This window comes from Amblyomma americanum, chromosome 6 (genome assembly GCF_052857255.1).
Source record: "Amblyomma americanum isolate KBUSLIRL-KWMA chromosome 6, ASM5285725v1, whole genome shotgun sequence".
Classification (NCBI taxonomy): Eukaryota; Metazoa; Arthropoda; class Arachnida; order Ixodida; family Ixodidae; genus Amblyomma; species Amblyomma americanum.
Window position 1 is genome coordinate 8,944,321 of NC_135502.1, and position 27,100 is coordinate 8,971,420.

General features: G+C 45.7%; 2 protein-coding genes across 4 annotated transcripts in view; both read left to right on the plus strand.

The window, feature by feature from the left end:
• Positions 1-24,186, plus strand: part of LOC144136260 (glycoprotein antigen BM86-like) — a 40,722-nt gene extending 16,536 nt beyond the window's left edge. Inside the window, exons 8-18 of one of the 2 annotated variants that reach the window (XM_077668459.1) lie at positions 415-549; positions 1,264-1,395; positions 3,605-3,693; positions 6,130-6,182; positions 7,732-7,871; positions 10,149-10,319; positions 12,487-12,615; positions 14,173-14,307; positions 14,769-14,897; positions 20,020-20,095; positions 23,962-24,186. In XM_077668459.1, the coding sequence (XP_077524585.1) occupies positions 415-549; positions 1,264-1,395; positions 3,605-3,693; positions 6,130-6,182; positions 7,732-7,871; positions 10,149-10,319; positions 12,487-12,615; positions 14,173-14,307; positions 14,769-14,897; positions 20,020-20,093 (1,187 nt within the window). In that variant the 3' untranslated portion in view covers positions 20,094-20,095; positions 23,962-24,186. The remainder of the gene's footprint in view (positions 1-414; positions 550-1,263; positions 1,396-3,604; positions 3,694-6,129; positions 6,183-7,731; positions 7,872-10,148; positions 10,320-12,486; positions 12,616-14,172; positions 14,308-14,768; positions 14,898-20,019; positions 20,096-23,961) is intronic. The other variant, XM_077668460.1, reaches the window with a different exon arrangement.
• A 144-nt stretch (positions 24,187-24,330) lies between these two features.
• Positions 24,331-27,100, plus strand: part of LOC144136261 (acetylcholinesterase-like) — a 196,481-nt gene continuing 193,711 nt past the window's right edge. The window contains exon 1 of one of the 2 annotated variants that reach the window (XM_077668462.1): positions 24,331-25,403. In XM_077668462.1, coding sequence (XP_077524588.1) covers positions 25,249-25,403 — 155 coding nt within the window. In that variant the 5' untranslated portion in view covers positions 24,331-25,248. The remainder of the gene's footprint in view (positions 25,404-27,100) is intronic. The other variant, XM_077668464.1, reaches the window with a different exon arrangement.

Here is a 27,100-nt window from a genome sequence, read left to right on the forward strand (position 1 = left end):
AGATTTGTGTTTGCCGTCAAATGAAAAGAAATCTAGGGTTACGGACTGTTTTCGCACTGTGAGTCAAGATAAAAACTGTAACCTCAGCCGGTGCATTTGCATATCGTCTGTGAGCAATATTTTGCCCAGACATACAAAGTCTCTCAAGGACCCCGTACCTCTCTCAAACAGTACTTCCTTAAACGCAGAGCGCCGCAACGCATATCAAATACTGGGTTTCCATGTTTAGTGTTCACTAAAATTAAAAGGCCACGCACACAAAAAGGGGCTACATTGGCATGCTTTGTTGGGATCCGACTAATGTTTTGTTTCGGTAAACGCTGACTTTTTCTGTTCCAACGTAAGCCACTAGATGGGCTGCGGTCATGAGAACTTATACTTTCTGTTTTAATTTATTCCGCTCTACTTTTTCAGTGGATTATACAAGACTTACCTGCCCGCAAGAGGAGGAGCAGAAGTGCCTCCCAGGCCAATACTGCACCATGAAAAACAAAACAGCCGTCTGCGAATGCCCAGACCATCAACATGTAGTGGATGGACAATGCACAGGTATGTCTTGAGCCGTAATCCGCGCTAAGAGATGTAGTCAGGCAAAAGGCATATTGCAGAAGTTAGAAGAGCACAGACCTCTTGCCAGCGCCCAGCGAGGCACTATTCTTATCTTTATTATTTCTAGAGCCTGACACGCACTGTGCGGTGACAGCGGGCGGCAGACGACGAGATCGCCGGACACCTTGCCATTAAGAGCAGCTGCTCTAAAATAGAAGTGGTAGAGGTGCAGCGAGTGTAAATGATGTAGGCAGGACGATGGCATGACGAAACAATCAAATAAACACATATATGGTAGGAGATCCTCTTTTATCGCCGATTAAGCTTGTAAATTATTTAATGGCAGCATAGAGGGATGTGCTGCTCCAGCCGCGTCGCCGACACTCGAATGAACTTGGGGCAGCGCGCCAGCTCCGAGCTCGGCGATTAAGGTGTTATAGGGCGTTGTGCCAGAGCTAGCGCCTTTTTTGTTTTTGTGGCGCTAAATAAGTTGCGTTGACGCTGTGAGAGTAAAGGATCAAGTGAAAGTAATTCAAACTAACCCCTCTTTCCATTAGTCGTGAACGTTGTTCATTATATTACTTTGCCAAATTAAACACAAGGCATTTTATTAGCTATTTGAAAATTCGTAACACTTGCAGAGCTTTATTTTCGAATATATCTTGTTAAATTTGTGATGGCTTATGCGGTACACTGTGTTTTTTTTTATGAAAGGTGAATGTTCTGAAAACAAATGCCACGAGGATTTCACTGATTGCCGAGTGCACTTCGGGAAGCAGCGCTGCTCCTGCCCATGGGCATTGAGGAAGAACCCCAGATCGTCTGCCACTAAGGAATGCATTTTAAGTGAGTACATCAAGGAACGATGGCTCTGTCCTTGAGGGACAGTTGCAAATCAGCACAGTTTTCTCCGACTACAATTTTCTGTGCCCTATATAAACCATTTTGTTCCGCATTGTGAAACTTGGAGAGTGAACCATCTGCTGCACAACTAAACAATCGGGAAGCACTTTGCGATACATAAAAATAATCCTGCAGAACATAGTTTGCACCAATCACGGTAATCTCCTCTCTCTAAACGACATTCATTAAAACAATCGGGAATAAATTCACAGAAATGTGAGATGTAGGTCGACCCAGTGAACAGGCTGGCTTTCGGAGAACCTGCTTAAGATTGTACCCCATTCATCTCGGCTGTAGAAATATGTGCTAGTTTTAACTACTCCTTTGATAGCGGTTTTCACAGAGTGCTAAAAGAGCATCTTGCAAGTTTGAAACATCAGCATTCATGCATGCATCGTTTCGAAAGCTTTTGACAAGCATATCTAATAAAAGCATAATCTAACCTATCCTAATCTGACATCTTTATTATTTAACTCTTAAAATTTGCATCATTTGCTCTCTTGTTTAAATTTGCTATTCAGCGTTGGCACCTTCAACTTTGTGAAATGACCACATGCGTTCTCTCAATATTCTAACTGCTAGCTTCATTAAAGTGCAACTCCTTATTAAATACCAACCACGCTTTCTCTTCCCGCAGAAATAACACAACCATAATCCACGTGGCACATGAAGCTTATTGCGTGCAAAATGTAAACGATTGCTGAGGTGATCACTTCGAAAGAACGCATGTGTTGCCGTTCACAGGAAAATCCCATAAAACAATGCCTTATTTTCTTAGTGCAATGTATTTTGGCAAATTCCTCATGTGTAGCTTATTTCTGGTTGAGGAGAATTATTCATTGCCATCCTCATCAGCGCGTCAAGGGGCTATAAAGAAAATATCAAATTTTCTCGACTCAAGAAAAATTCTTTCTGGTGAAGACTACAACCCGGTAACACAACTTCTTCAGGGCACTCAGTTTATTTACCACTCTAATTGGGACTCCTGGGAGATGGATAGCATCTACACCACGTCAAATAATGCCGCTTCTGGTTAATCCATTACACTTCTCCCTGCCTTCTGTTAGCATTCTAGCTAACTTAGCCTAAATTCTAGAGCCACAGGTAATGTTTCCGGCCTTGTGCCTTGCCCATAAATTTAATGCGAAAGCACTAGTTGACACTGTCGCAACCAAGAATCTTGTGTGAAGCCTCCGAGTTACTCGGGTAAGCTCGGGTTAGTTCGGAGCAGCGTCGCGCAAGCTACAGCCAATGGCAGGAAGGCCGGGTGAGTTGGGAGGATCGTCGCTTCAGCTGTAGCCAATTGGACGGTGACCTTGGCCAAGCCTAGTGTAGCAACAGGCCCTGCAGAAATAAAATGAATGCTCGTATTTCCGCGACTGGGTTTCGAACCCACAGCAGCGCGAATAGATTAGCTTCGCTGGTCACTGCACGAGAGCACTATGCTATCGCGAAGCCGGCTGCGCCTCGAGTTAAACTGCAACACTTTCTCCCACTGTGCATCGCACAACGTCGTCTTCATCATTTTTCATCTGCGGCGCGAATAGACCAGATGATTAAAACTCTTGTCCTTGTCTTGTTTGCGCTGTAAACCCCTCTACATCAAGATCAGATCAGCTTAACTTCGATCAGAGCTTAACCTGACTTTATAGTCATCGCCAGACGTGCCGACGACCCAGCAAAGCAAACCCAGAGCCCACCAGGCTAAACACATGCTTTCGCACGTCTCCTACGTTTAACTACGTTAAAACGCTACCATTTTTTACTTTAAATGCTGAGATTCTGAAAAAGCTGCATGCAACTCCTTTTTGTATCCCCATGCCTGCCCTGACATAGGTACTGATAATTGCTCACATAACCATTCTTCTTCAGATATATACCTATATATCCGTGAAAAACCTTTTACGCCGTTATTACAAGTCTTCCTTTTTCATTTCTAAGTAGTTTCTGGGAATTGCTAGATTAAGAAAATTTATATCAACGTGCCTTCTTATGAGGGCACTCAGATCGTAAAGGACGAGACAGGACAGCTTGCATGTTCTTGTCTACTTATTCGAACAGCGTCATGTGTTGATCATGTTCGAAATTTTCAATTACCAGCACTTTAGCTGTGTACTCAGTAATTGCATTCATTTCCTTTTGATCATTTCAGATGAGTACTATTATACGGTGTCCTTCAAACCCAATATCTCGCTTGAGGCGCGAGACTGCGACACTCACAAGAACCGAGTTCTGCAGGCGGTAAGTCGGAAGGCTGGCAACCTTTGCGTAACGGTGAGGGGATCCTTTGCGAAATGAAGGCGCTCTAAGCTCAGTTATTAGTTTCTTTGGTTGTGTGTGTGAAGTTGGCAGGTAATGCCTGCATTCAGGCAAGAATATTTCGCATTGCCTTATCCGCGTACTAATGTATATTCACAGAGAAAGTAGCATCTGTTGGCTTCCTATAACTGCAGGTCGACGTCTTTTCAGACGAGCTTTTTCGTTTAATTGACAGAGGACAAGTAAGAAGTGTATGCGCATGGTTTCTTCTGTATAAGAAATGTTTACACGACAAAGGAGCTGCCGACGAATCTGAAGTTCTGAGGACTCACACCAGCTTACTCCATGTAGCTGTTAAATTTTAAAGCTGTAAGGAAGCGTCATTAAATGGGGCTCCTTTGCCGTAAATTAATAACTAATTGATGGTTATCTTCCAAAGTCAACATTATGCGCTGTCGGCACCAAGTAATGTAAGCTTCCGGAGAAATTCAACCCTTTGCCGTTCTTTCTTTGGCATGCATCCAAATCTCAATACTGTCGAGCCCACTTATAACGAATTTGACGGCCAGTCGGACGGCATTCGCTGTATTTAAAATTCCTAGCAAATGGACTTCTCATAGCGCATCCAAGCAAAAATTCCAACAAGAGTTGGGTTTATTTCTTTAAAAAATGAGTTTTATACGTCTACTTCTTCAAAGGTGACACTATTACGGCGTTTTGCAATCTCTGCAGAGCGGTCATGTTCTCCTGGCCTAGACCTTTGCTGCTATCAGTCTGCTTCAGGAATGCGTTATAACTTATAACTAATCGCGGATGAAGTGTTCACGACAGCTGGTGGCGGTTCAATCGCCCTGAACAGATTCCTGGCGGTTGGGGACATCGCTAGAGAACGTCTCCATTCAGCGTCCGCACTAACGATGTCATCCCATGAGACATCCGGCTAGTTGTGCATCAGTGACGCGCTGAGAGAAATCCAAGTACGTCTGATCCCATTCGCGTCATCTGTCGGTCCTATGTCCACGCACCTACGAAGGAAGCGTAGTGCACGTAGGCACAAAACGTATCAGCTGCACTGTTTGCTGTCTGGGCGCTGTCTGCACGCGGTAACAGCAGAAAAAGGCGGATAGCCGACTGGTCAGGTGTCACATACCACGCGGCCAGCGGTGACAGCAAGGCACTCGAAATTTTCAAATCACTCCTCTTTGTTGGACCCTCAACGGTTCTCAGTTCAGCTTCGATTTCGGCATCTCCTCGGTCTCGCACCTACCTCTCTTCTTCTTCGACTTTAGACACTTTGCCCAACGGGCACGGATGCAACGATTGATTTGCACGCATCGGCGCATGCTTGGCCGGCGGTTATCTATAATTTCAATGCCGCCTTTTTCATTGCTTTTTTGCGGCGCCATGTTGTTTCCGGAGTGATGTTACGGAGCACACTCTTCGGTCTCCGCGCTTCCTGAAAGTGCGAGTTTTTCGACTCCGGGGCAAGTTTACGGCGCCTCCTCGTTCGCTATAACCGAGTGCTGCGGCCACAATTGTTAGTTCTACCTGAGATGCGTTGCCATTGTCCTAATAGATGTTTGGACGGTAGCGCCTTCCTCGCTCGTAATAACCGAGCGTTCGTTAAATCTACTGCCATTATAAGTGGGTTCGACTGTATACGTGTTCTGATTTCTTTCTCAACACCCTTATTGTTTCGAATACAATGCTTCTGCCGCAACAATCCCCCGACCCGCGAACTGGTGTTCTGAGTGATACGAAATAGCCAGTGGTCCAACGCGGCGACTGTCGTGGAGCAAAGCATTCAAGTACGAAGGAAAAGACACCAGAGTCCCTTTTAATAGCACGACATGGGAGAAAAGCATGGCGGAAGTCACTTGGTTCTGGATTCCATTTCCTCCCAATGGTCTTAGCAATGCCCACAAATTGCACAATAGTTTTTATGTCAGCAACGGGTAGTGTTCCTAGCAGCAGATGAAGACATAAGCAAACAAGAAAGGATATGTGATATAATGGGGAGAACTTGCCTGGACACTTTCTTTGCTGCATCCTCCCACGAGTTGCAGCGCGGTCTTGGCGACAATATAGCCGGGTGCTCCCAGCATCTGAGTGGTGGTTTCGATAGCGGTGCAGTTGCACTTCCGGCTTCAAAAAAAAAAGTGTCAACAGGTCTCTTTTGTTTCTTCCTCTGTGAAAAGTGTCAAAGTGAGCCGGTGATATACGTGCTTGACTGACTTACCGTTCGTTAACTGGTTATTCATTGTCTTCTACACGTGCCATCCCAAAGTCCCCAACTTATACAGGACCAAATACGGAATACGAATCCGTTGCTGTGTACATACTCGGGTTCTGCAGCTGGTAACGCGCTGCACATTCATGTTACAGAGTTGCTCATTTCGTGCTCATTTCTCTTTTTAGATGCAAACCACCATCGGCCCTGAAATTTTTCGGGTCGAAATACTAAACTGCACGTGAGTAGACCTTTGTTCCCAGTAGTATGAAAACCTAGGGTAAGCATGAAGGAACGTGACAATGAGGCACAATGTATTGATAGCCGCACAGCCTGCACTGCTTCAGGCCCCAGTGCCGCCCTGTGAGTGCATTGCTTTCTTCTGCTGGCTTACTCATATTGCACATCTGCAAACCATCTGCTATGTTCATGCGAGTTTGGTAGCTATGACAGAGTACAGCGATCAGGGTTTTGAGCTAATGGCTAGGAGCAAGCACATGCACCTTGCGTGACTGTCACTATCAAGGGACCACACTTTGGGCAACCTGCGATGGCTCTCACATTTTCTCTGCTTCTTCAGACACAGGCCGCCCTATCCCAGATATTGTTAAGGTGACATAGTTTTACCCTGGCATCTTTAACTCTCCGATATTCTTAATTTTTGGTCTTGTAATATTATGGAACCTGTTATGAATAACGAGATATGGCCTTTATGCGGCAAAAACTGAGCCCTTCTATTCACGACGTTACTCATCGATGTCCTTGTCGGACTCTTCCCACGACTGCTATATGGCACTCAGGTTTGAGGAAACCGCACTGGACATGCAACAAAAGCCTAGTTTGGGGCACTTGATTTGAGTTCCTTGGAAGCATGGCGCAATAAAATGAGGGGCGGCACAACAGACGGGACTGGCGCCAGTCGCGTCTGTTGTGCCGTCCTTGTCTTTTGTACGCTGTTTCCAATGCTGTGGGCCTGACCACACATGTGGCAGCGGAGCATTACACACACAATTCCAATGGTTAGCCAAAGAGCAACCTCTTCATTGATTCCTTCTCGTGTATCTGCACAGGCACGTAGGCTATCAGCAGGCAGGTGGCAAGCACACACCACGAATCGGTGAATGGAAGTAATACTGATTGGACAACGGGAAAAGATTGTGAGGGTACTTCGCCGCTTTCCCTGAGGGCCACGACAAAAACGCACCCTTGCATCTGCTGGGCGATGCCACAACTTTTTAGCCTGAGTGCACTACTTTTATTTATTACGTGTACCCTGTAAACAATGTACACAAAGCCACCTTCTGAATATTGTGCTTGAACGTAATGACGCAACAATGGATAATTCAAAATGGCGCTCTCCTCGAAGGGAAATTATTCGCCATGCAACCAAAGGTTAATTTGCTAAGGATGAGTGGGCATCAGTGAGGTCACTGTTGAGATGGAGTACGCGACTTTGTTCCGTCACTCATGCTCGATATAATACAAAACGCACTAGGCGTGGTTCCTGCACACTGCGCGAAATGGTGTGCTTTAGACAAATCCTATAACTTAGTGTGAAATACAAAGCAGGTTCCGACTGTATTCTTATGTCCTCAAGGACCGCTATATGTCACTGAGCATACATACAGCCGTTAACCACATGACGAATTTTCGTGCTGCTCTGGGGCTGCAAGTTGTACCAAAACGTGGATGCATATGTACACTTGATATTGCTTTAGATTTTTCGCTTGTCCGAGGTTTTATAAATCGCTAACAAAAACAAAGGCTTACTTATGTTTCTAAAATTCCAGCGATGACATTACGGCAAGACTGATTACTGGCAAGCCACTGTCTCCGTACCTGCTCAGGAAGCTTCAGATATGCGAATATCCTGAAGGGAACATTTGCAGGATTTATCCCAGGCTTCCGATTCAAAAGGGCTCGGCAACAGGTATGATTTCCCAAACGTGTCCACAATCATCCAAGAATTTCGCAACTCGCCAAGGTTCCTGGAGGGCCTTGGGGCTTTTGGTGTGCGACTGGACGGCAATTTCACGAATGATCGCTCTGCCTTGTCCGTAACTGCTCAATGTAAAAAAAGGGACGTTATATAACATGATAGCTTAAGCCTTCACAACCGAAAGGAGGACGCTCATTCATACCCAAGACTCCTCAAGACGCATGCCTATACTTCTAGGTCATTGAATCAAACCAACCTATATCTCACTGCATGCGCGCTCAAAGGTTAGTCAAAGATCGCATGCAGGAAAGCAAGTCTTGTCTCAGTCGCGTTTGTTTAACCCATTCGAGGATGGTTTGTGTACTACAGTGATTAATTAAAGCTGAGATCTGGACGAGTTGGTAAGCATTCATGCAGGGTAAAGAGCGCTACAAGCGCTTGTCTTCTCTTTGTCGCGCCTTTTTTAAGCTGTTCACCCACCATGAATGATCTATTAAACCTGTGGGTGGTGCTGCGTTTGTGCCTTCGGAGCCAGCCGCTGCAGTAAAGCAGTCTTTGATAAGAAGCTCTTTGAAACATTTTCAAAATTGCTGCATGTTTCTATTATACTCAGAAAGGCTATTACGTTGTTCGCATCTTGCAGTAAGACACGCTGTGCTTTGTTCAAACATAGATTAAAGCGTTCGACTACATCAGTTCAATGGGCCTGCACTCCGGAAGAAGTTTCCACGCTGCAAACGTGATTATGCTCCTAGACAGGCACACATTAGATGGCACAGTGCGTCAAGAGGGAACGCTTTATATGTAATAATGTAACCTTCATGTGGTTCCATACTTCAGAAAACTCTTCCGTGCTAGCTGACGCATGGATATTCCTCCAAAAAATGTTGAATGTCATTTTTCTGCGAGGAGAGAATAGTTACAAATAGCGACTACATAGAGTTACATTAAGTAAATGCAATCAGGTACAGTTCCACACAAGGTAGCATAAAACTTGCAAGGAGAATATATCATTTCAATGCTGCCTTTCTAGAAGCGCTTCGATGCACTGTTTACTTATCCAAGGATGCGGGCGTTTGGTAACAAGGGCAACGCCGTACTAGACACAAGAACCTGCAAAGAAAAGGAGGCAAGCAACAGGTCCACATCGAATATAATTACCAAGTTGTGGCTGTTTATATGCACTGACCGTGAACGGCGCTGTGGAAGAAAATATAGAAATCAAGCTACGGAGCTGTGGCTGTTATTTGCTCTCAAGTAAACCACGTTGCGCAAGCAGAATAAAACATAGATGGGCCTCTGAGCAGAGGTGTGGAATAAAAACGTCTACAAAGGAACCAAATCCTCGTATTCATGTCCTAGCTTAGTTTGAGGCAGCCAAATCAAAGCCATATTGACGCCGTTGTAGTATCTTGCATGGGGATGTATGCACCTAGTTGTCCACGTGTGCGCAGTGTGGGAGCAGGTCTGATTTAAATATCTTTACCGTCGTCGGCTAGCACGTGGAAAAATACTCTCGAGAGAAATTACGGAGGGCAGTCGTGATTACTCATGTGCTTTGAATGCTAAGGCAGTTTTTATTTTTTGCCGTTTGTATTTCCTCTTTTTCTTTTATATTTTTTTCGTCTTCCTTTCTAATGACACACCTACCTAGCATACAGCCATGAGGCAACGCATACACTAGATTCGCCTTTGTTCGTCAAGAAGCAAGCGCGTTTGTGGCTTGCGGGTTACATGCTCGCCTCACAAACTGAAAGTCCTGGGCTCAATGCCCCGCATCTTCGGAAGAAATTTTACTTTCCTTTGATGCCACGGTGACGTCATCTGGGATCTTCGGGACCACTGCTGCTGGTCAGCGCCGGCTCCGGGTTTCATTGCAGATGAGCCATATAATGCTTTCGCATTAACAGAGGCTGTACAGCTGGTATATGAATGTGACGCCTGCGTCAATGTACTCTCGCTTTCCCTTTCGAAAGCAGACTTGAACCCACGAATGCGAATACTACGCCGTCGGAGCTTTTAATTTTTATAAAGAGGCCACTTGTACGTTTTCTTCTGCAGCGTCGTTCGCGTACCCTTCATACAAGGTAACCAAAATTCAGTTGGAGGTCACCGCTTGTGTGGTCCCCTATGAATCCTTGTTTCAACTATGCATTAGTCGTTGCTTTGGGCTTCGAACAACGCGGAGCTAACGTTCTAACGATAGCGCTCGGTATTTCGGAGCCCCTAGAAGGCATTCAACCTCCGGGGACATCTTAATTCTTGCAGAAATCCAGGAAGAGAACCTTTGCGCTAGCCTGCTGAAAGAGCAGGAGACCGCCACCAAGGACACGAATGAGTGCGTCAGAGATGGAGAATACTTCTGGTTCAAGTGCAAACCCGGCTTCCGCGAAGTGGACCTGAAGGCGAGGGGTCGTCTGCGCCGCTCCGTATGCGAGCGTGAGTTCTTGTTTCTTTTCCTCCTCGTTCCTGGCAGGGGGAACCAGACACGACAGCCGCATTCCTCTTTGGCTTAGGCAAGCGGAACGGTGACAGTGCCTTTTGTCTTTCGCTTCACGGTGGCGGGTGGAGGAACAGATCTGCAACAGCCGCTTCCTCCATTACGTCCTAATCAGAGCGCCCTTCGCAATAACCGATCTGGCCAGGCCTGCTTGGATCCCATGGACAGTCAGGGCATACTTTTCAGAGGCCGACCCATGAAGAAAGTGTGGATAGCATGCCTTTTGCACTTAACTGCGTCAACCCTTTAACCGTGAAGGGAGACGCTTGCAGCTATTGTTATAAAAAATGAAAGATTTAGCGTGGTTGCACCAAAAGCCAATTAGGTGCGCTAACGCTTCGGTTTTCACTTCGGCTTCGCTTCGAAGTTCGGTTTTCAATATGTCAAGCAGGTTTCAGATATATGTCGGTGAAATCGGTGGGTGGACCTTAGTGCTAGAGCACTAAAGCAGGAGGGTACACTTACAACCCACCTTAAGGGTATGACTTGATAGTGGTAATGGGTTAACGCCCATATATGCGGAATTCGACATTCCCTACTTTACATTTATTCATGGGTAGGAATACTCATACCACTCCTACCCCAGTGGTCCGTTAAGCAATGCGCCCTGCGATGGCATATGCCGTTACCGATTGGGCTTGTGACACCCAGGTTCCTCTTTCCGAGCAAACTCTCGCGAGCAATAATGCATTGAACTCCCAGCTACCCCGGTGCGCTGTTTGCACACAATCCGATGGGCAGGTTACGATGACTTCACAAGGTCACGTGACCTGAGTGGCCCAACTAGATTGTTTCAAGGCCAAGCAGGCTTCGGAAAAAGATCGGCAGGACTCGCTGAGTGCCTCCTTAAGTTGTAACGGATTAAAAATGGTTTTTGCGAGCTCTTCACACGGGATTTATTCGTATAGCAGTAGCTCACGATAAAAAGACAGCTCGTTATTTCCATGTCGTTATGCTCTTCATGTCGTTATGCTCTTCTCAATAGAGACTACCGTGACCGATAGATGAGCAGTCTCTCACTGGGCCGCTGAGCCCTAGTTGAAACCAGATGATTCTGAGTCAGTTCAAATGAGCCTATCTGCATTTGATGCTGAGGGAGGGAAGCAACTTCAGGTGTGCTTGAGGCTAAATGCTACATGAAATTTTAGGAATTCGTTGTTTTGTCGAAAGTCTTTTCTGGGGTCGGAGTGAAGCGCGTGAATAAAACATGTGAAAGCTGGATCGCGTCATGTAGACATCCGACACCTGTAAGGCTCTCCTTACTGGCTAAAAAAGTCCGGTAAAGTTCGTCCTGCCTGATATTATATCTGCGCCCGCGATCGGCTTTATACTAGTAAAACAAAAATTACAGGTGATCAATCTAGCTTATATCGAGGAAATGAGACAGCATTCTTCTTTCACCCGTTAATCTATTCCAGTTCTCACTTTTTTCAAATCTGAGCCCACTACATTTTACTTCCGAACCTACCCAATTCTGATTCTATTCCAATTCCCGCAACTACGCAAAATGTCCCACATTCATAGATCGCAGCGAGTATTCATAGGAGCACCGGCGAAGTGACGCAGCGGCTAAGCGATGCGCCGCTGCACTGGCAGGTAGCCGCCTCAAATACAATCCCCGGTGAGGCTTGACAGACCCAGGTCGCTCTTCCCGAGCCATGCGAAACGGAATTTCTTGCGCACATAGCTCTTCGGGAGGCTCCATATTTTTCACGCAGGCCTGCTGTTTTCTATAATCTAGTGAGTCATTTTCTTTTTGCTGAGCCATTCTTCGTCCGTCGTCGCCCTCCTCTGTACAATTTGTGCAGGGCAGGGGAAAAGAGAAACGGTTCACGGCCGGCATCCGGAGAGAGGCAAATCCCCCTAAACGCCACCTAGCAGGTGGAAGCTTCATACAAACGCACACGCCGACAACGCCGCCGCCGAAGCCGCAGACACAGTTTTCGCCTTCATAGCCCTCCTAATGCTCTCGCATTAGAAAAATTCATGCAAGAGAATATTTGGGGGCCGTCTTTGTCCACTCTTTCAGCATACCTATAAATAGAGGGAACATTTTGAAAACATTTATTCAAAATCTCTAAAATCACTTCCTTTTTTTTTTTGCAGCGGGAGTATCGTGTGACGTGAGAAGTGAACAGGAATGCCACAAAACAGGCCATGTATGCGTTCTTGAAAGTGAAAAACAGGTTTGCAAGTGCCCACGCAGCATGACTGAAGTTCAGGGGAAGTGTACAGGTAAGATAATTCTCTGAGATGGGCACGTGACCTACACAGGCTCTGGATAGGCAGCCATATGCACAGCCGAAAGTTGGGCGAGTTAGATAACGTTCATGAACCCTGACTACGCATCCTGCAGAACAAAGACCTGTAGATATCCCTCCGAATGTCCCTATTATGTGCCAGCCAGGGCACGTTATCCTCGCAAAGTTCCTAGTCTCATCCGCCCACCTAACTTTATGCCGCCACCTGCTACACTTGCCTTGTCTTGGAATGCAGTCAGTTACCCTTAACGACTAATATATTATGTGACTACGAAGAAATTTTAGTTAAGAAAGCCTCATTCTGACATACTTGGCCCAATATGAACCTGCACAGCCTTTTTAATCCATCGCTCCCACGTGTGCTGTGACTGTTGCTTCAAAGAGTTAACTCAAAGCGTTTTCGTTTTTTTTACTGTCTCATGACCGCTATTTCATAGTAACCCTATTTCATGACCGTTATTTCATAGTACAGTTTTGAGCATTACCGAAGCAGTAGAAGCTTTATGCCAGAACATCACCCTTGCCATTTTCAATATAAGAACGATAATGAAGCTACTTTGCAGCCAGGGGCAGGTAGCCGTCATTTTTTACTATATACACAGTGGCATCTAAAAAGGGCAGTTTTCTCAAATCACGAAAGAGGAAAGCTCACGCAGGTATCTTCCTAAACCATTTTGTGATGACTTTAAGACATCACAAAACAGTTAATTGCGATCAACAAACCCTAAACTGCTTTACTTTCAAGAGATGAAGATGAACGGAGTTTTTACGTAGTGGCACGTTTTCAAAACAAATATCTCAAGTCGACATTGTAGCACATCAAAAATTTCACGGACAACACAAAGGCAGCTGAACTTTTCCACTGTGAAATCGTGTATCTGTCTGTTGCAAAATATAATCCATCATTCAAAGTTCGTGTTGAATTTATCCTTCCGCGGCATCATATTACATCTCGCTTCGATCAGGCTAACGAGGCCGACATCCCATCGTGCACAAGCAACTCTTTATTGTAGCCCCTTGTAAACCGCTCACTTCAGAGTGAAATTCTCTTCCTTCTCCAATAGCAGTCACAGAAGGCAACCAACTCTTGATTAATTCCTTAGTTGACCTTTTTTAATTTATGTATCTTTATATCATCAAAATATAATTCGGTCACATTTTTCACGTCATTAACACTTGTAGCCATTCCGTTTTCTATTGCCTTTACTCCCGAAGGTATACACAATATACCTCTATGTGCTTGGCACACCTTATCACGACGTCACCAAAACTGCCTCGTGAGTGCAATCCGAACATTGTGCAAAATCACAAATTAACCACTACACAGTCAGCTACTGAGACGTTTGCTAAATGAACTTGTGCATCAGGGCAAAGTGGAATTCAGCACAGAGTGGAAATACCCGGTCGCCTCGCAAGAACATTTTGTCGCATATGTTTGATTTGTGTTGTTTTTCAGGCTTCGCTATGAAGTTCAAAATACGGCAGAGTATGTCTCATTACTTTTCGTTGTTGCTTCTGTTATGAATTTTAGTTGTAGCTCCGAAAACGTGTACAGAGGAAAAGAAGCAAGAATGCGTGAAGACAGGCGAAGAATGCGTTGTTGAGAACGACCAGGCTGTTTGCAGAGCGAAAGGGGACTCGGCTGCGACAACGGAAGCTTCACCTGGTGTGTAGACAAAACCAAGTGTGTTTATTGGACTTCATCAGGAAAAAAAAAAATATTATAACCGCCGCATAGCGTGGGGAGATACGTTGGTTTGTGAGTGAAAAAATGAAAGCTTAATGTAGCGCAATAATTTCATCATATACATAGGCGACACTTCCCAGTTCAGTGATCGCAGTTTTGAAGGGGAGTTCAGCTTCAGCGAAATAAAAAAAAAACATTTAACATATACTTGAATGCAGCCCTACCGCTAAAGAGGAAATCTTTGTGCTTTACTAAATGTTGTGACTCAAAACCGGTACCTTCATATGAGCGGGGGAGTCGTTCCGCCAAATGCGCTAACTAGAATGGCAAGCGTTTGATAGGAGGGCTTCGTATTGATCGGTTACTCATTGTCAGAGAAAACAAATACTATGAAGTAATCCAACGAAATATTCCTTAATTTTGTTTGTCTGGTGGCCCAGATCCGGCAATGTGTACTGAGGATAAGAAGCAAGAATGTCGAACCAAAGGCGAAGAATGCGCTGTTGAAAATGGCCAGACTGTTTGCAAACCGAAAGGTGACTCGACTACGACAACACAGGCTCCACGTGGTACGTGAGAAAAATCAGATTTTCATAGTTTTCCAAGAAAAAGTTGCGGGAGTTGTTTTCCGGCCAATTGTCTATATGACGTCTTGTTAACGCTGTGTTCATACTGTTCAAGGTGGCTCTACGGAAACAAACTCAATCCAGCAAACTATGCGGTCATATTCATCAACATATCGCACTTATTTGTTTTCAACGGTGACAAAGGCTTGCGCTTCAGCGAAACAAACAAAAGAACAAGAAATCAATTTAAATCACAATGATTTAAATGAGTCAGGGAAATCCCAAAACGCTCGCGACAGTGATTGCACGAATTAACAGTTCTTGAGCATCGGACGCCTGTTTTAAAACTCTATGAGGGGTTTAGCTTTATTTCAGAAAACCTGTAGCAGCGCAGTCATGCTAAGTAAAACCGAACGTCCAGCAAGTTATGCGCACGATGTTGCTCGCCGCAAGCTATGTAAGCTTCGCTGTCGAAGCTGCGGTCTCCCCCCCCCCCCCCCCCCCCCCCCCCCCTCAAGTGGCTGCAACCCGGAAGTTAAGAGCACTCGGTGAGACAGAGCTCAGTCAAGATTCCATCTGCGGGCGTCCGAAGAAACAAAATAACAAATCAAAAAGCCAGCACGCATGGATGCGCAGCAGCAGCCCTTTTGAGAAAATTGGCTGCAGGTTTATCATCGCTAAGCACGAAATATTATGCGAAATTTCAATTTTTGCAAGTGGACACCATTGCCACGTCCCTTAAAGCGCGATTGAGGTGCCCACTGACCTAGGGAGCCGGTTATGCGTGTTTTCAACTCCTTTAGCGTCACTGCCAATTTACCCAATGTACGCCGGCGGCCTATGCTCCAGTGCCGCGTTTCTGCAGCAATATTGTCAACGCCAATGCGTATTGCTCTATAGTACCGTGTTTCTGCCACGATGTTGTCCACGTCAACGCGTGCAGCACATACTTCTCTGTCACAGCCGTCACGTAGCTCAAAGTGCATATATGAGTTTAATAGTAGTATACGTCGACGAAGAAGACGATGTGCAATGCACAACGCGATAGTGTGTCACAGTTTAGCACCACGCGTGATCGGCTGCGGCGAGAGATTTAGCGCTCTCGCGCAGTGGCCAGCGAGGCTGATCTGCTCGTTCTGATGCGTTGCATTTAGGGCTAGTTGGTGCTGCATACTTTTTTAAATTGGGCACACACAAGACAGCACAGAAAATGTTCGAATCCCAGTCGTGCCGATATTTATTTATTTATTTATAATTTTCCCCAGAGAACCTTCAAGATCAAGCTTCACAGAAATCTGTGAGCAGGTTTGACATCATGAAATATAATGCTTTCGCATTAAAAGCACGCTCGTGCTCGCGAGGCTCGCCGTTTCCTTATAAAAGTGGCCTATAGACCTTTTGTAGACTCTATTTCCTTCCTGTAGATATTGCTTTTTGTCGATTCATAGTTTATAGACTTTTTGTATAAAAGTTCTACTAAAAGTGAATGGCCATTAGTCTATAGATTGTCTATAGACTGTCTATAGGACTTGTATTGCCTATAGACTGTTCTGTAGGTTTTATCTATAGAGAGCCTGTAAACTTCATAGACAGAAGTCTGTGGACAGTCCATAGACTGTCAAGAAATTTTTCTAAGGGTCAAGAAGGCCCAGTTGGGCTCGCCGCTGAGCGTAGCCAGACTAAGAAAAGGGAGGTCACGAAGACTCTCTTGCAGCGAGAGCGGTGCCGGCTACAGCGCGTATTGGGGAAACCTTCAGCTTCAGAAACTGCCGTCTTTAATGGCGTTCGTGCTAACAGGGCCGCGCTGAAGAGAGACGTAGAAGCAGCCGCCACCGCTGCTTAGCCGCGGGTTCACGCCCATTGTTGAAATGGGCCGTTGCCTTGTTTAACTGTTTCTTTTTTTGAAGACAGAAATGGGCTGCATTGTTTTTCACGCAGTACCATGTCAGCATCTGACGCAATGCGGATAAAGCAAAACGTAGATTGTGACTCTGTTTCCCGTTCCTTTCCTCTTCCCTATTTAGTCCCCTCATTCGCTTCCCCAGTGCAGGGTAGCCAACCGGAAACCCTTCCGGTTAACATCCCTGCCTTTCCTTCCTCTCGTTATCTATCTAGATTTTGGGTGGTACAGCTTTCGAACAGTACGTGTGCTCTTGCCACTAGTACAAAGAAGTGGTAGTTCTAACTGTGCCTGTCGCGGTGTTTAGGAACGGGAAACGGGGTTTGGGAAAAGGGTACAGTGTTTGGTCCCGTTTGTCGCTAATGTCACTTGAACATTCTTCCGAAATCACGGCGCAGTTGATGCAGAGACCGCCTCTGAAACGGATGCCACCCCCAACCAATGGCTTACAAAGCCCTGTAATATCCGTTCAGATTGTATCCAAGAAAAAAAAAGAACACTGCCGGCGGCGCTTGAACCGACGTGTTGCTGGGGCCACCTGCTAGCGACTAGGTTAACGCACTTGTAACCAAGGGCGACCATTTGAGTGCGCTAGCAGTTGCTGCGTGAAACGCTGGTCCTCAACGCACCCACATAAAGACAAAGAGAATGTGGTTTATGGTTTATGGGCGTTAACGTACCAAAGCGACCCAAGCTATGAGGGACGCCGTAGTGAAAGGCTCTGGAAATTTCGATCACCTGTGGTTCTTTAACGTGCACTGACATCACACAGTTTACGAGCCTCTAGAATTTCTCCCATATGAGTTTGACTACCGCGGCCGGACCCGAGCCCACGTCTTTCGAAACAGCAGCCGAAGCCACCACGGCGGCCTGCAAAGGGAATATACTGACACTATTGTCGTCATCCTTGGTGTCTGCTACGTTCGTTCTACAACATTTACGCAACGCAGAAAGTCACTGGTAAACATGGCCACCTTCATGCGTTACACTTCATGTCTCGCACGTTCGTTCGGAGCTTTCTTGTCCTCGTCGGCAGGAGTGTCGTCAAAGGAGAATACGCCGATAATAATCATTTTAACGCGAAAGCGTTAAGGAGCTCGTCAGGCGGAAAAGCCGGCGTCGTCGCCGGCGTCGCCACAGTCTAATGCTGACTTCCAATCGCAGAGTTGGAGCACTTCGGGAGCAACGTTTTCTGCTCTTTTCGGAGCAATTGTATTCCAAACGCAGATCTCAGCCACGGATCGCGTCTTCAAATCGTAAACAGGGAGCGGTTGCCGAGCCGAGATCGCTCCGTGGAGCAGTTGGGACTGCTCCGCCGAAATCGGCGGAGTCGACCGGAAGTTTGCGTGACGTTCTTTTTCAGCGGCGCCCTCCATTTCCGGCGGCTAGTCGCGTCCGCCGCGCCGGCTCCTCTTTGCGCTCCGTAGCAGACGATCAGCATCTCCCGCCGGTATGGACTCAAAAGTGAATCGCGCACTGGAGCTCATTCTGCTTGAGGACATCGAGTCGGAAAGCAGTAGCAGTAGCATGTCATAAACTTCAGGCGTCACCTCCATCTTAAAAGGCTGCGGGAGTAATCTTCACCTCTTGCAGCTACGCTCGCGACGCGCGAAAAGCGCGGGCAAGTGCAAAGAATGACGGGTACTTCCTCCAGCAGTTCGCGAGCGCCGCCTACATGCTCTGGCCAGAGCAAGTGTACTCCAATCGCAATTTCAGGTCGCGCACTCTCCGCCGGATTCAGGCGCTCTGTCACAGAGTGTGCGAACCGCTCCGGGACTGCGACTGGAATTCACCATATAAGACTGCCGCGGCTGACCTTGGGCTTCGTCGCGTCGTTCGTGGTTCGAAAGGTTCCATTGCGCAGGGGGCCCCAAGGCGCATTGCGGAGGGATGCCGTCATGTTGATGGTATAAAGAGCAGGCGCCTGCTTGCTCCTGACACACGTGCGTAATTTAGCCCGTAACGTATACTAGCGCGGGGCTTTTTTCCGAGTCTGCGTCTTCCCTGAATGCTGATGTGCCTTCTGGATCGACGGGTGCTCGACCACGATGGAACGCTGTCGCGCTGCACTATTAAGGCAGAACTTAAGCGTCCCCAAAGTTTTCGAAGGTGCTTTTGAGAGTGAGGCATTGCTTGGGCGAAGTTCCCTAAAGAGTTATTCATTTAGTTACCTTTTCAGGGGATTCAGCTGAAGTTTGACGAATAGCGCCAGCGTGAATAAATAGCAATTGCGCTATGAAGGAACGCACGATCGCAATGAAAGCCACCACTGGCAAATAGCGCACATCCAGTCGATGTCTGTCTGAAAACAATGGGGGCCGAAAGCCTCCTGCCACAAGCTAAAATTTCATATCCTGACGGCACGCGTGAGCTGAGGAGACTTCGTAATATTTCACTGTGAGCTACAACCTGACATGGCTAGATGACGTCCCCAACGGGTATGCAGTGTACGGGTGGTATTTCGATGTCTGAGAGGCACTCCGTGGTAGGAGCTTTCATGAATGGTGCACTAAGCTTCTTAATTGCCTTTATGCACCTGTTAGAAGAATAGACGAAGCTCCAGCCGTGTATTCAAACATTCAGGTGTATATCGTCTCCTTAACTTGCGGTAAGGCTTTTCAAGGGCGAGGGGTGCGCTTTCTATTCGCTCATCATAAGATACACTATGAGGGGTGAATTCATGTATTCAGTTCAGCAGAATGGAATCTTGACTCCCATTAATTTATTCGGCTCATCAACTCATGCGTAAAAACTGGCGCACAATTTCCAGAAAATTCATGCGCCAATGAAGGCGCTAAACGAACAAACACTCCCAAAGTTGTTGGTCTGAAAGGTAATAGGATTGTTAATCATCCGCTCCTATATGTTTCCGGTGTAATAAGTCCAGCCACACATACTGTTCGTTAATTCCTACCGGCTTTTTTCTGCAGAAAAAAGTAAAGCAACGTGTGCTTACGCGTTCAAAAGGAAACAGTGATTCCGCGAAGGAACGAGCAGGGTATAAGTATTGGACACCTGAACTAACTTTTCTGGTGATTTAATATTTTGGGGATAACATTGATTGACTCTCTTGATTTGAAGTTATTTATTGCAAGTTCGAAGAGCTTCATAACATTACTTTTCTTTCTTTGCTTTGTCTGCTGATGTTTTCGGATCTATTTATTTTTAATGCCGCAGGAAGTGCAAAAAAGAATATTTCTTTGCTTTTTTTCTTTTTCTCCAAAGGTTCCGGGTCAAAGACTGTTCCCGTGAGCGCTGTCTTATTACTGGCCATCTTGATTCCTGCTCTCTACTCATAGCGGTAAGCACTGCTACTGCTCTAATGCGAAATACACAATCCGCAACTTTTGCACGCTGATTAGCGAATGCAGAGAAGTGGCCATGCAGGTCATTTGTGTCTGCCCTAGCAGAATGTGCATCCACAGGAGGCCGTTAAGGTTGTATTGACTTCTTAAGTCAGCCAATGGGGGCATATAGGAGCGTTTGACGCTAAGATCAATTACAAATAGCTGTACTTGGGAGCATTCATCGACAGCCTCATCACTCTCGCCGTAATTTCCAGGGCGAGATCCTTCGTGTTTCAGCGGTGACAATACAGATAAAGTGTGCCCGAAGATGAAACTTGAGATGGAGCTAAATTCATAAAATTCACAATACGGAAGTGCAAAATGCCTTGTCTCATTAATGTGAACAGAGCAAGGTGGAATAAAAGCTGGGCAAGCTAAAAATTTAGACTTATGGAAGTGCAAAAAGAATGGACACAGAAGACTCACTTGGTGCGGTGTGTCTAAACTATTTTGCACCGGAAATGGGAAATAGTGGTCAACATTCAGATAGTACGAGGATTTAGGTCACCTCAACTCGAAAGGCTTCCAGTGGCCTCCGCAAATCGCCTGGCGCAGGAATATGCGCTGTTTTGTACATTCGGCGACAACTTCTGAAGGCCGGACCAGTTAGCTCACAAAGAATTCGTTCGGAGCATGTTTCATTCCGAAAATTGGACGCATCGAAGCAGTATTTTTCGAAACTTTATTTCAAAAACTATATTTCGGAAGGCTGTTTATGACAACGCTTAAACGTGCTCATCATATCTTTTTCAGTGAAGACTGTAGCTGCTTCAGTGGTGGAGTTATTTTCCAACTTATGCTATTTCTTTTTCAGCCGATTTCTAAGAAACTTATCGTGCAATCGCTTGCTGACTGTCGCTCTTTACTGTAACAAATCTTTCGTTCCCCAGGACACCCACTCTTGTCTATCTAAGCGAGGCAACACTTCAGCGCTTCTGGGAAAGGATGGTGACCCTTTACGCCTGAGATGAAGTTGCGTGCTTTCAGTGACAGGTGTGCGTTATCTCGGACCTCGTGCTGTCAGCGTCTGTGTCTTATCAGCTATGATGGTCTTCAGAGCCTGCTCGACAGTTTTATGGCTGGCGCACGACGCGATGCTCTTTGCGCCGTGCTTGGGTTCAAAGTGCGCAGGACATCTTGTTTTATGTGTCTTTTTACATTGCGCTGTCGCTAGGTTGTTTGTGGAAATGCTGGTTTCTCTTGTCCTGGGTTGTGCACTGTTGTTAACAGTCTCACAAGGCGGAATACCAACCCTATAGGATGGCAAGCTGCACCTCCTTGTCCACTTGTGAAGTTCTGTACAACAGCAGAGCCTCTAAATTGTATTCTGCTTTCTTGTATACTAAGTTGGGAAGTACTCACATTGGCCGCCCAGACGTTTTAAAACGATCATCAAATGCTTCATCCAGCACTCCTTTTCGTTTCTTTCAACTCATCAAGCTCTTCTGGGGTCTTCTGTTGTAACAGACAGTTTCTGGAAACTCCACCTATATCAGGCCACTACTACTGGTGAAAATAAAAAGCTCGAAAAGCACAGTAAGGTGTTGTGCGCACGTCAGATTCGTATTAAAGTAGGCGCCCGGGCGAACGTGACAATGAGCTATAAAGAGGCACTTCTGCACACATATGCTAATGCACTGTCGATTATGTGAATATAATGTGATTAGTGGTTGTGCGAGTGCATATTCCCACAAAATAAAGGTATGTGAGGATACCTCTATATTACGAACCATGATACGTAATGTTCTGCTGAGCGTTTTGGGGGGGCCTCAAACGAAGAGGTAGAGTTTTTCTTTCTTTTTTTTTTGGTTGCGGCGCAGCGTCGAGTGTGTCTTGCGCCGTCTTGTAACAGCTTTCTGTTGCATTTAGTTAATTCTTTCACAGGCTACCGTACTATTGTTGTAAGTAAAAATAGCACACCTATTCTTGCATATGATCGGCCTAGAGGCGTCATAAATAGACCGATTTCAGTACGTCTCACGTAATGCGCCTTATCGTTGTTTTGGTTCGTACAAGATTGTTCGACGCCTGGATGGACTATGCTCGTTCCCGGTGGAGTGACAGCGTCCCAGAAGCACCGCGCATGCTAGAAAGTAGCGCATGAGATTGTACTCAGTCGTGCTCGGTATTAACTGATGCTTATATTTATTTTTTCTCCTTATTTCGGTACTCTGCCTTCTTTCATTTCTTGCTCCTGAGCAAAAGCCAATGTTTTATTTAGGTGGGAAGTAACGCGCGAACTACTTTGTTCTTGTTTGCCGTGGCTGGCCTGTCGCCTTACTTTCAGATCGCACCATAGTTCCGGTTATCTTCTGGTAGCATGGTCCATAGACGTCATTGGATCGCCCATTACGGATTGTGTGATGACCTTGACGCTTCACGGAGATGTACGCCTGTTGTCTAGAAAGCACCCACTCGTATTTCAATGCAGCCTCGAGCGTTCAGAGTGAGAGGTCTTCGAGTGCAGCTGTCGCTATCTCCGCCGCCATGTTTCTTTAAGGACCCAAGTTTTCCCAGTCAAACACCTTTTGGAAGCTTTCGTCTCTCTGGATATATGAGACAATATGCATTTTGTGCGCTTTCTATAAACGCTCGTTGTCGCTTTGGTTTCTGTTCCACTCATGAACATGAACTAACGACCTCTAACCATTTCACTCTAACCATCTAACCATCTGTAGTGACAGCTGATCCGGATCATGAGAGAGAAATAACTAGAAGGATAAGAATGGGGTGGAGCGCATATGGCAGGTTCTCTCAGATCATGAATAGCAGGTTACCAATATTGCTCAAGAGAAAAGTGTACAACAGCTGTATCTTACCGGTACTCACCTAAGGGGCAGAAACGAGGAGGCTAACGAAAAGGGTTCAGCTCAAGTTAAGAACAACGCAGCGAGTTATGGAAAGAAAAATTATAGTTGTAACGTTAAGAGACCGGAAGCGGGCAGATTGGGTGAGGGAACAAATGCGGGTTAACGACATCCTAATCGAAATCAAGAGGAAGAAATTGGCTTGCGCCGGGCATGTACTACGAAGGCAAGATAGTCGCTTGTCCTTAAGGGTAACGGAGTGGATTCCAAGAGAAGGTAAGCGTAGCAGGGGGCGGCAGAAGGTTAGGTCGGCGGATGAGATTAGGAAGTTTGCAGGCATAGGGGGGGGGGGGGGGGGCACTGCTGGCAAAGAACAGGGTTAATTGGAGAGACATGTGAGAGACCTTTGCCCTGCAGTGGGTGTAGACAGGCTGATGATGATGATGATGTTGATGATGATGATGATGATGATGATGTACCATTTAACTGCGAGGCTGCTAAAAGCACTCCTTTTACAGGAGGGGATGAAAGCACGTCCACGCGAGCGCTGTTACAGAGAAACCTGAAAAAAAATGCGTCATGATGGCGCATTTTTTTTTTGCAATTTTCTCTATAACAGCCCTCGCGTGAACGTGATGACGGATAACAAGTTGAGTACTCAGGAAGTTGTACGTTGTGCACCGGATTGTCCTCATTCTCAGCCTCTACTCAGTGCATACCGAAAAGAAAAGGCCTCAAAAGCTGAGCAATGACAGCAACGAGAAAAAGAGCTGAGGTTACTACGAAAGCCCAGTTTGAAATAGGCATATGGTAGCTTCTAAACGGTGCGACCGAAAGTACCTGTTAGCGTTCTGTAAGCGTGAACGCGTGTATGCTGGCCAACCAGCTCTCAAACCACTTTTCTAAGAAACAATGTACCCGAACTTGTGTGGGGTACTTATAGACGTCGTGTAACACCTGCCGTTCTTTGAGAGTGCTTTAACCAAACCTTAACTCTCTGCTTTACTTCGCAGGCTGAATCCCATGTGACGGCCGAGTGGAACCAGGGGTGATTTTATGTGCAGCCATTCCTTCGACTCTCGTCATGACGGGAATATAAGAAATATACAGATCGAATTTATTAAGGTTGCCTCTCACCGTAATCAACTCATTGTAACTTATTCGCGATATATTTAATGGGCACTACCTTCGAAGTGAAGCAGCGTCAAAATAAAGAAATCAGTATTTTCAGTGTTGGAGTGTGGTCCATGTGTTTTGAAGGGATGAGTGTCGCCATGAAACAAGGTTGGGCGATGATTTTTGGATCCTGGAAAAACATAATACACATCTATTCAGATCAAATAAATTAACTCCCGAGCAATTATTACCTCGACATAGGCAGTGCAGGTGGTAGTCTGAGAGCGCTGATGTGCTAGCAGGACTCTGAGAGAAGTAGCTAACTCAGCAGGCCGAGTTCACCAAACAGTCCAATACACTACCGCTGCCGCGAATGCCGCCCTTATAAAAAATCATCGATATACAGTGTACAGACTTTTTATACACTATGTTGCCATCATATGGACATTCATCATATCTATAAACCGTTTTTAAACAGTCTATAAATATATCAGCTTCCTTCCTGTATACTATATAGCCTATGCACTGTCTGTAGGGAAAAGTCTGCTACAGCGTCTTTTTTTTTTATCTTGGGACAATCTTTAGACTGTCTTTAGAGCGGGGTCTACAGGCATCCAGATTTTCCTTCGTCTATGGACTATCTAGTAAATCGCCTATGGAGTATCTATATAGATCGTCTATGGACAATCTGAGCAATATTTGTTAAAATTCCTCCTCCCTGAAGAAAAAAGAAAAAGAGCAGGGGGGTAATTTAAGAGGATACCCCCCTCCTAGAAAAACCACTCGCAAAAGCCGGAAAAAACATTTTTTTCTCTACGACTAAAACCACCGTTTTATTTTAAGTTGGTGCATTTGTCATTTTTATTCACGTGTGAACCTGTTGCCATGCATCAGTCACGCTCAACTTAATAGTTTTTGCCGATATACCTCTTTGTTTGGAGCCATCAACCGCTGATGTTGCCCATGCCAGTTTATGACAGCAAACACTAGGAAAAGAATGGCATACCATGCTCGCCAGTGCAAAGCCGCCGCGCTTATGGAAAAACTAGTGAAGTTTCGGTTTTGTTTTTAAGATAAAAAATGTTTTTTAAATAGGTACTGCCATAATGATGCAAATCAACAAAATGTACAGTATGACTGCTTAACAGCTCACATTGTAGACCCCAAATAAGCGAATAGGAAAGATGAGCCCGTTCAATATTCTACTGCTTGGTGTTTTACAAGATAGGGGAATGACATTCGTAGAGCAAGCAACCATGTGTACCCTCCCGCACACTGTATTTGTGAGCCGCTGGTGGATTGTACATCCAACGAAATCCAACTTAATCGGTCATTCACGGTAAGCTTACACGATGCTGCGTCGTTGACCTGTTCTCCTTACTACCCTGGGCAGTGCTGCGTCAGTTGAACAGATTCTCTCTGCCGTGACAACCATTTTTATCCCCATTTGTAAAGGACGTTGTTCGCTGCAAAGTCTTTGCTTCCTCGACCAATATGCACGTTGTGCTTGTGCCGTTCTGTGTCATCTGCGCGAAACAAAGTCAATCGGCGATGAAGGCGAAATGGCACGGCGGCATTGACGTGTTCTTCGTTGGGTTTTGTGTGCTGCAAGGGAAAGGTGCGTCCAGAAAAATTTCAAGTGCCAGAACGTCTGCCGACCGGGAGCTGTGCATCGCTTAGTGCCGCCTCAGCTCTTTTTGCCAGGCGCCTCAGCAAACGCGCACTCGCCTTCTGAAACGAATTTTTTTTTAATTTTTGCGTTATCGTCTCTTCAGATGAAGCACTGTTCTGATAAACACTCGTCCATCTGTCTCATCCGAGCCTCTGCCCACTGTCTTTGGCCCTCACGCACTTCGTTTTGAGACCTGAACAAAAGTTGATTCTACGTAGAGCTAACATATCGTTTCGTGAGGCTTCTTAATGCACGTCGCTCACGCGTGCACACTTTATCCAATGGCAGCTTCGCGAGAGGAAGGGAGTGTGGGCTTCTGATCTGGTTGCTTCATTACTGATACACCCAAGAATTTGCTCTGCTGTTGCTGGGCGTGGACGAATCCTATTCAGCATGCTGTATATAATTGTGGCTGAGCATGTTGTTGAAATGTTAGACTGCATAACTGCAATGCCCAGTTTTTGATGCACCGCTGCAGCTGCAACTTGGGCTATTAATAGGCAAGAACCTGATCAGGCTCCTGCTCTTACTCTTGTCCGTCAACCGCAACGGTTTGTTCAGCTTTTTCTAGGCACAGAGCGATGTTCGCGTGGTATGTGCGCACTGTGGTCATGCATGTTTATTACCCGTGGTTAAATATGGCAACGCTTACCTTATTCGATCTTCGAGTTAATGTCGCAGATGCTGTAGTGAACGACTTCGTGGTCGGCAGGTAAGGTTTTATGGGGCTTGTGCCTATTCAAAGGAACGACATATCTTTTAAGCAGCATAGCCTTGAAGCTACCTCGTGTCATTGCAGTCATGAATATAAATATTACCCTGAAATTTGTTGTCTTCACTACAACGTTATGTCGAGGTAGTTGGTGTTTTTTTCGTACATACTAAAAAAACTGATAAAACTGGCTTCCTGAAATATAATTTATGGCCAAGGAGTGTTCCTCTTTTAAAAGTCTGTACAATGCACTTGTAGAACATGAGTAGATTTTTGTTTCAGACGCCCTGATAGTTCTCGTTTCTTTCCGCGGTATGCAGCTTCAAGATTCCGAAATGGTTGAGAGCACTTAAGGACGTGGCGCGAGAATGCTTACGAAATAAACTAACGGAAGGCTACTCATTTATTAATTGTATGAGATACATGCATTCTTACCGCCCACCTATTGCTAATGCGCAGTCTGCATAACTTTGAAGTTATGGTAAATTAAATTTATGTGACGATATTAATTGATAACGTTACTGCTGACAGCTATGGGCTGACAAATATTGTTCAGCAGCGATAGACAGTTGTTTACTGAAGGTCCAATAGACCCAGGTTTATAGACTTTCTTTAGAAAAAGCCCACTAAAAGTGCAAGGCCACAAATCTGT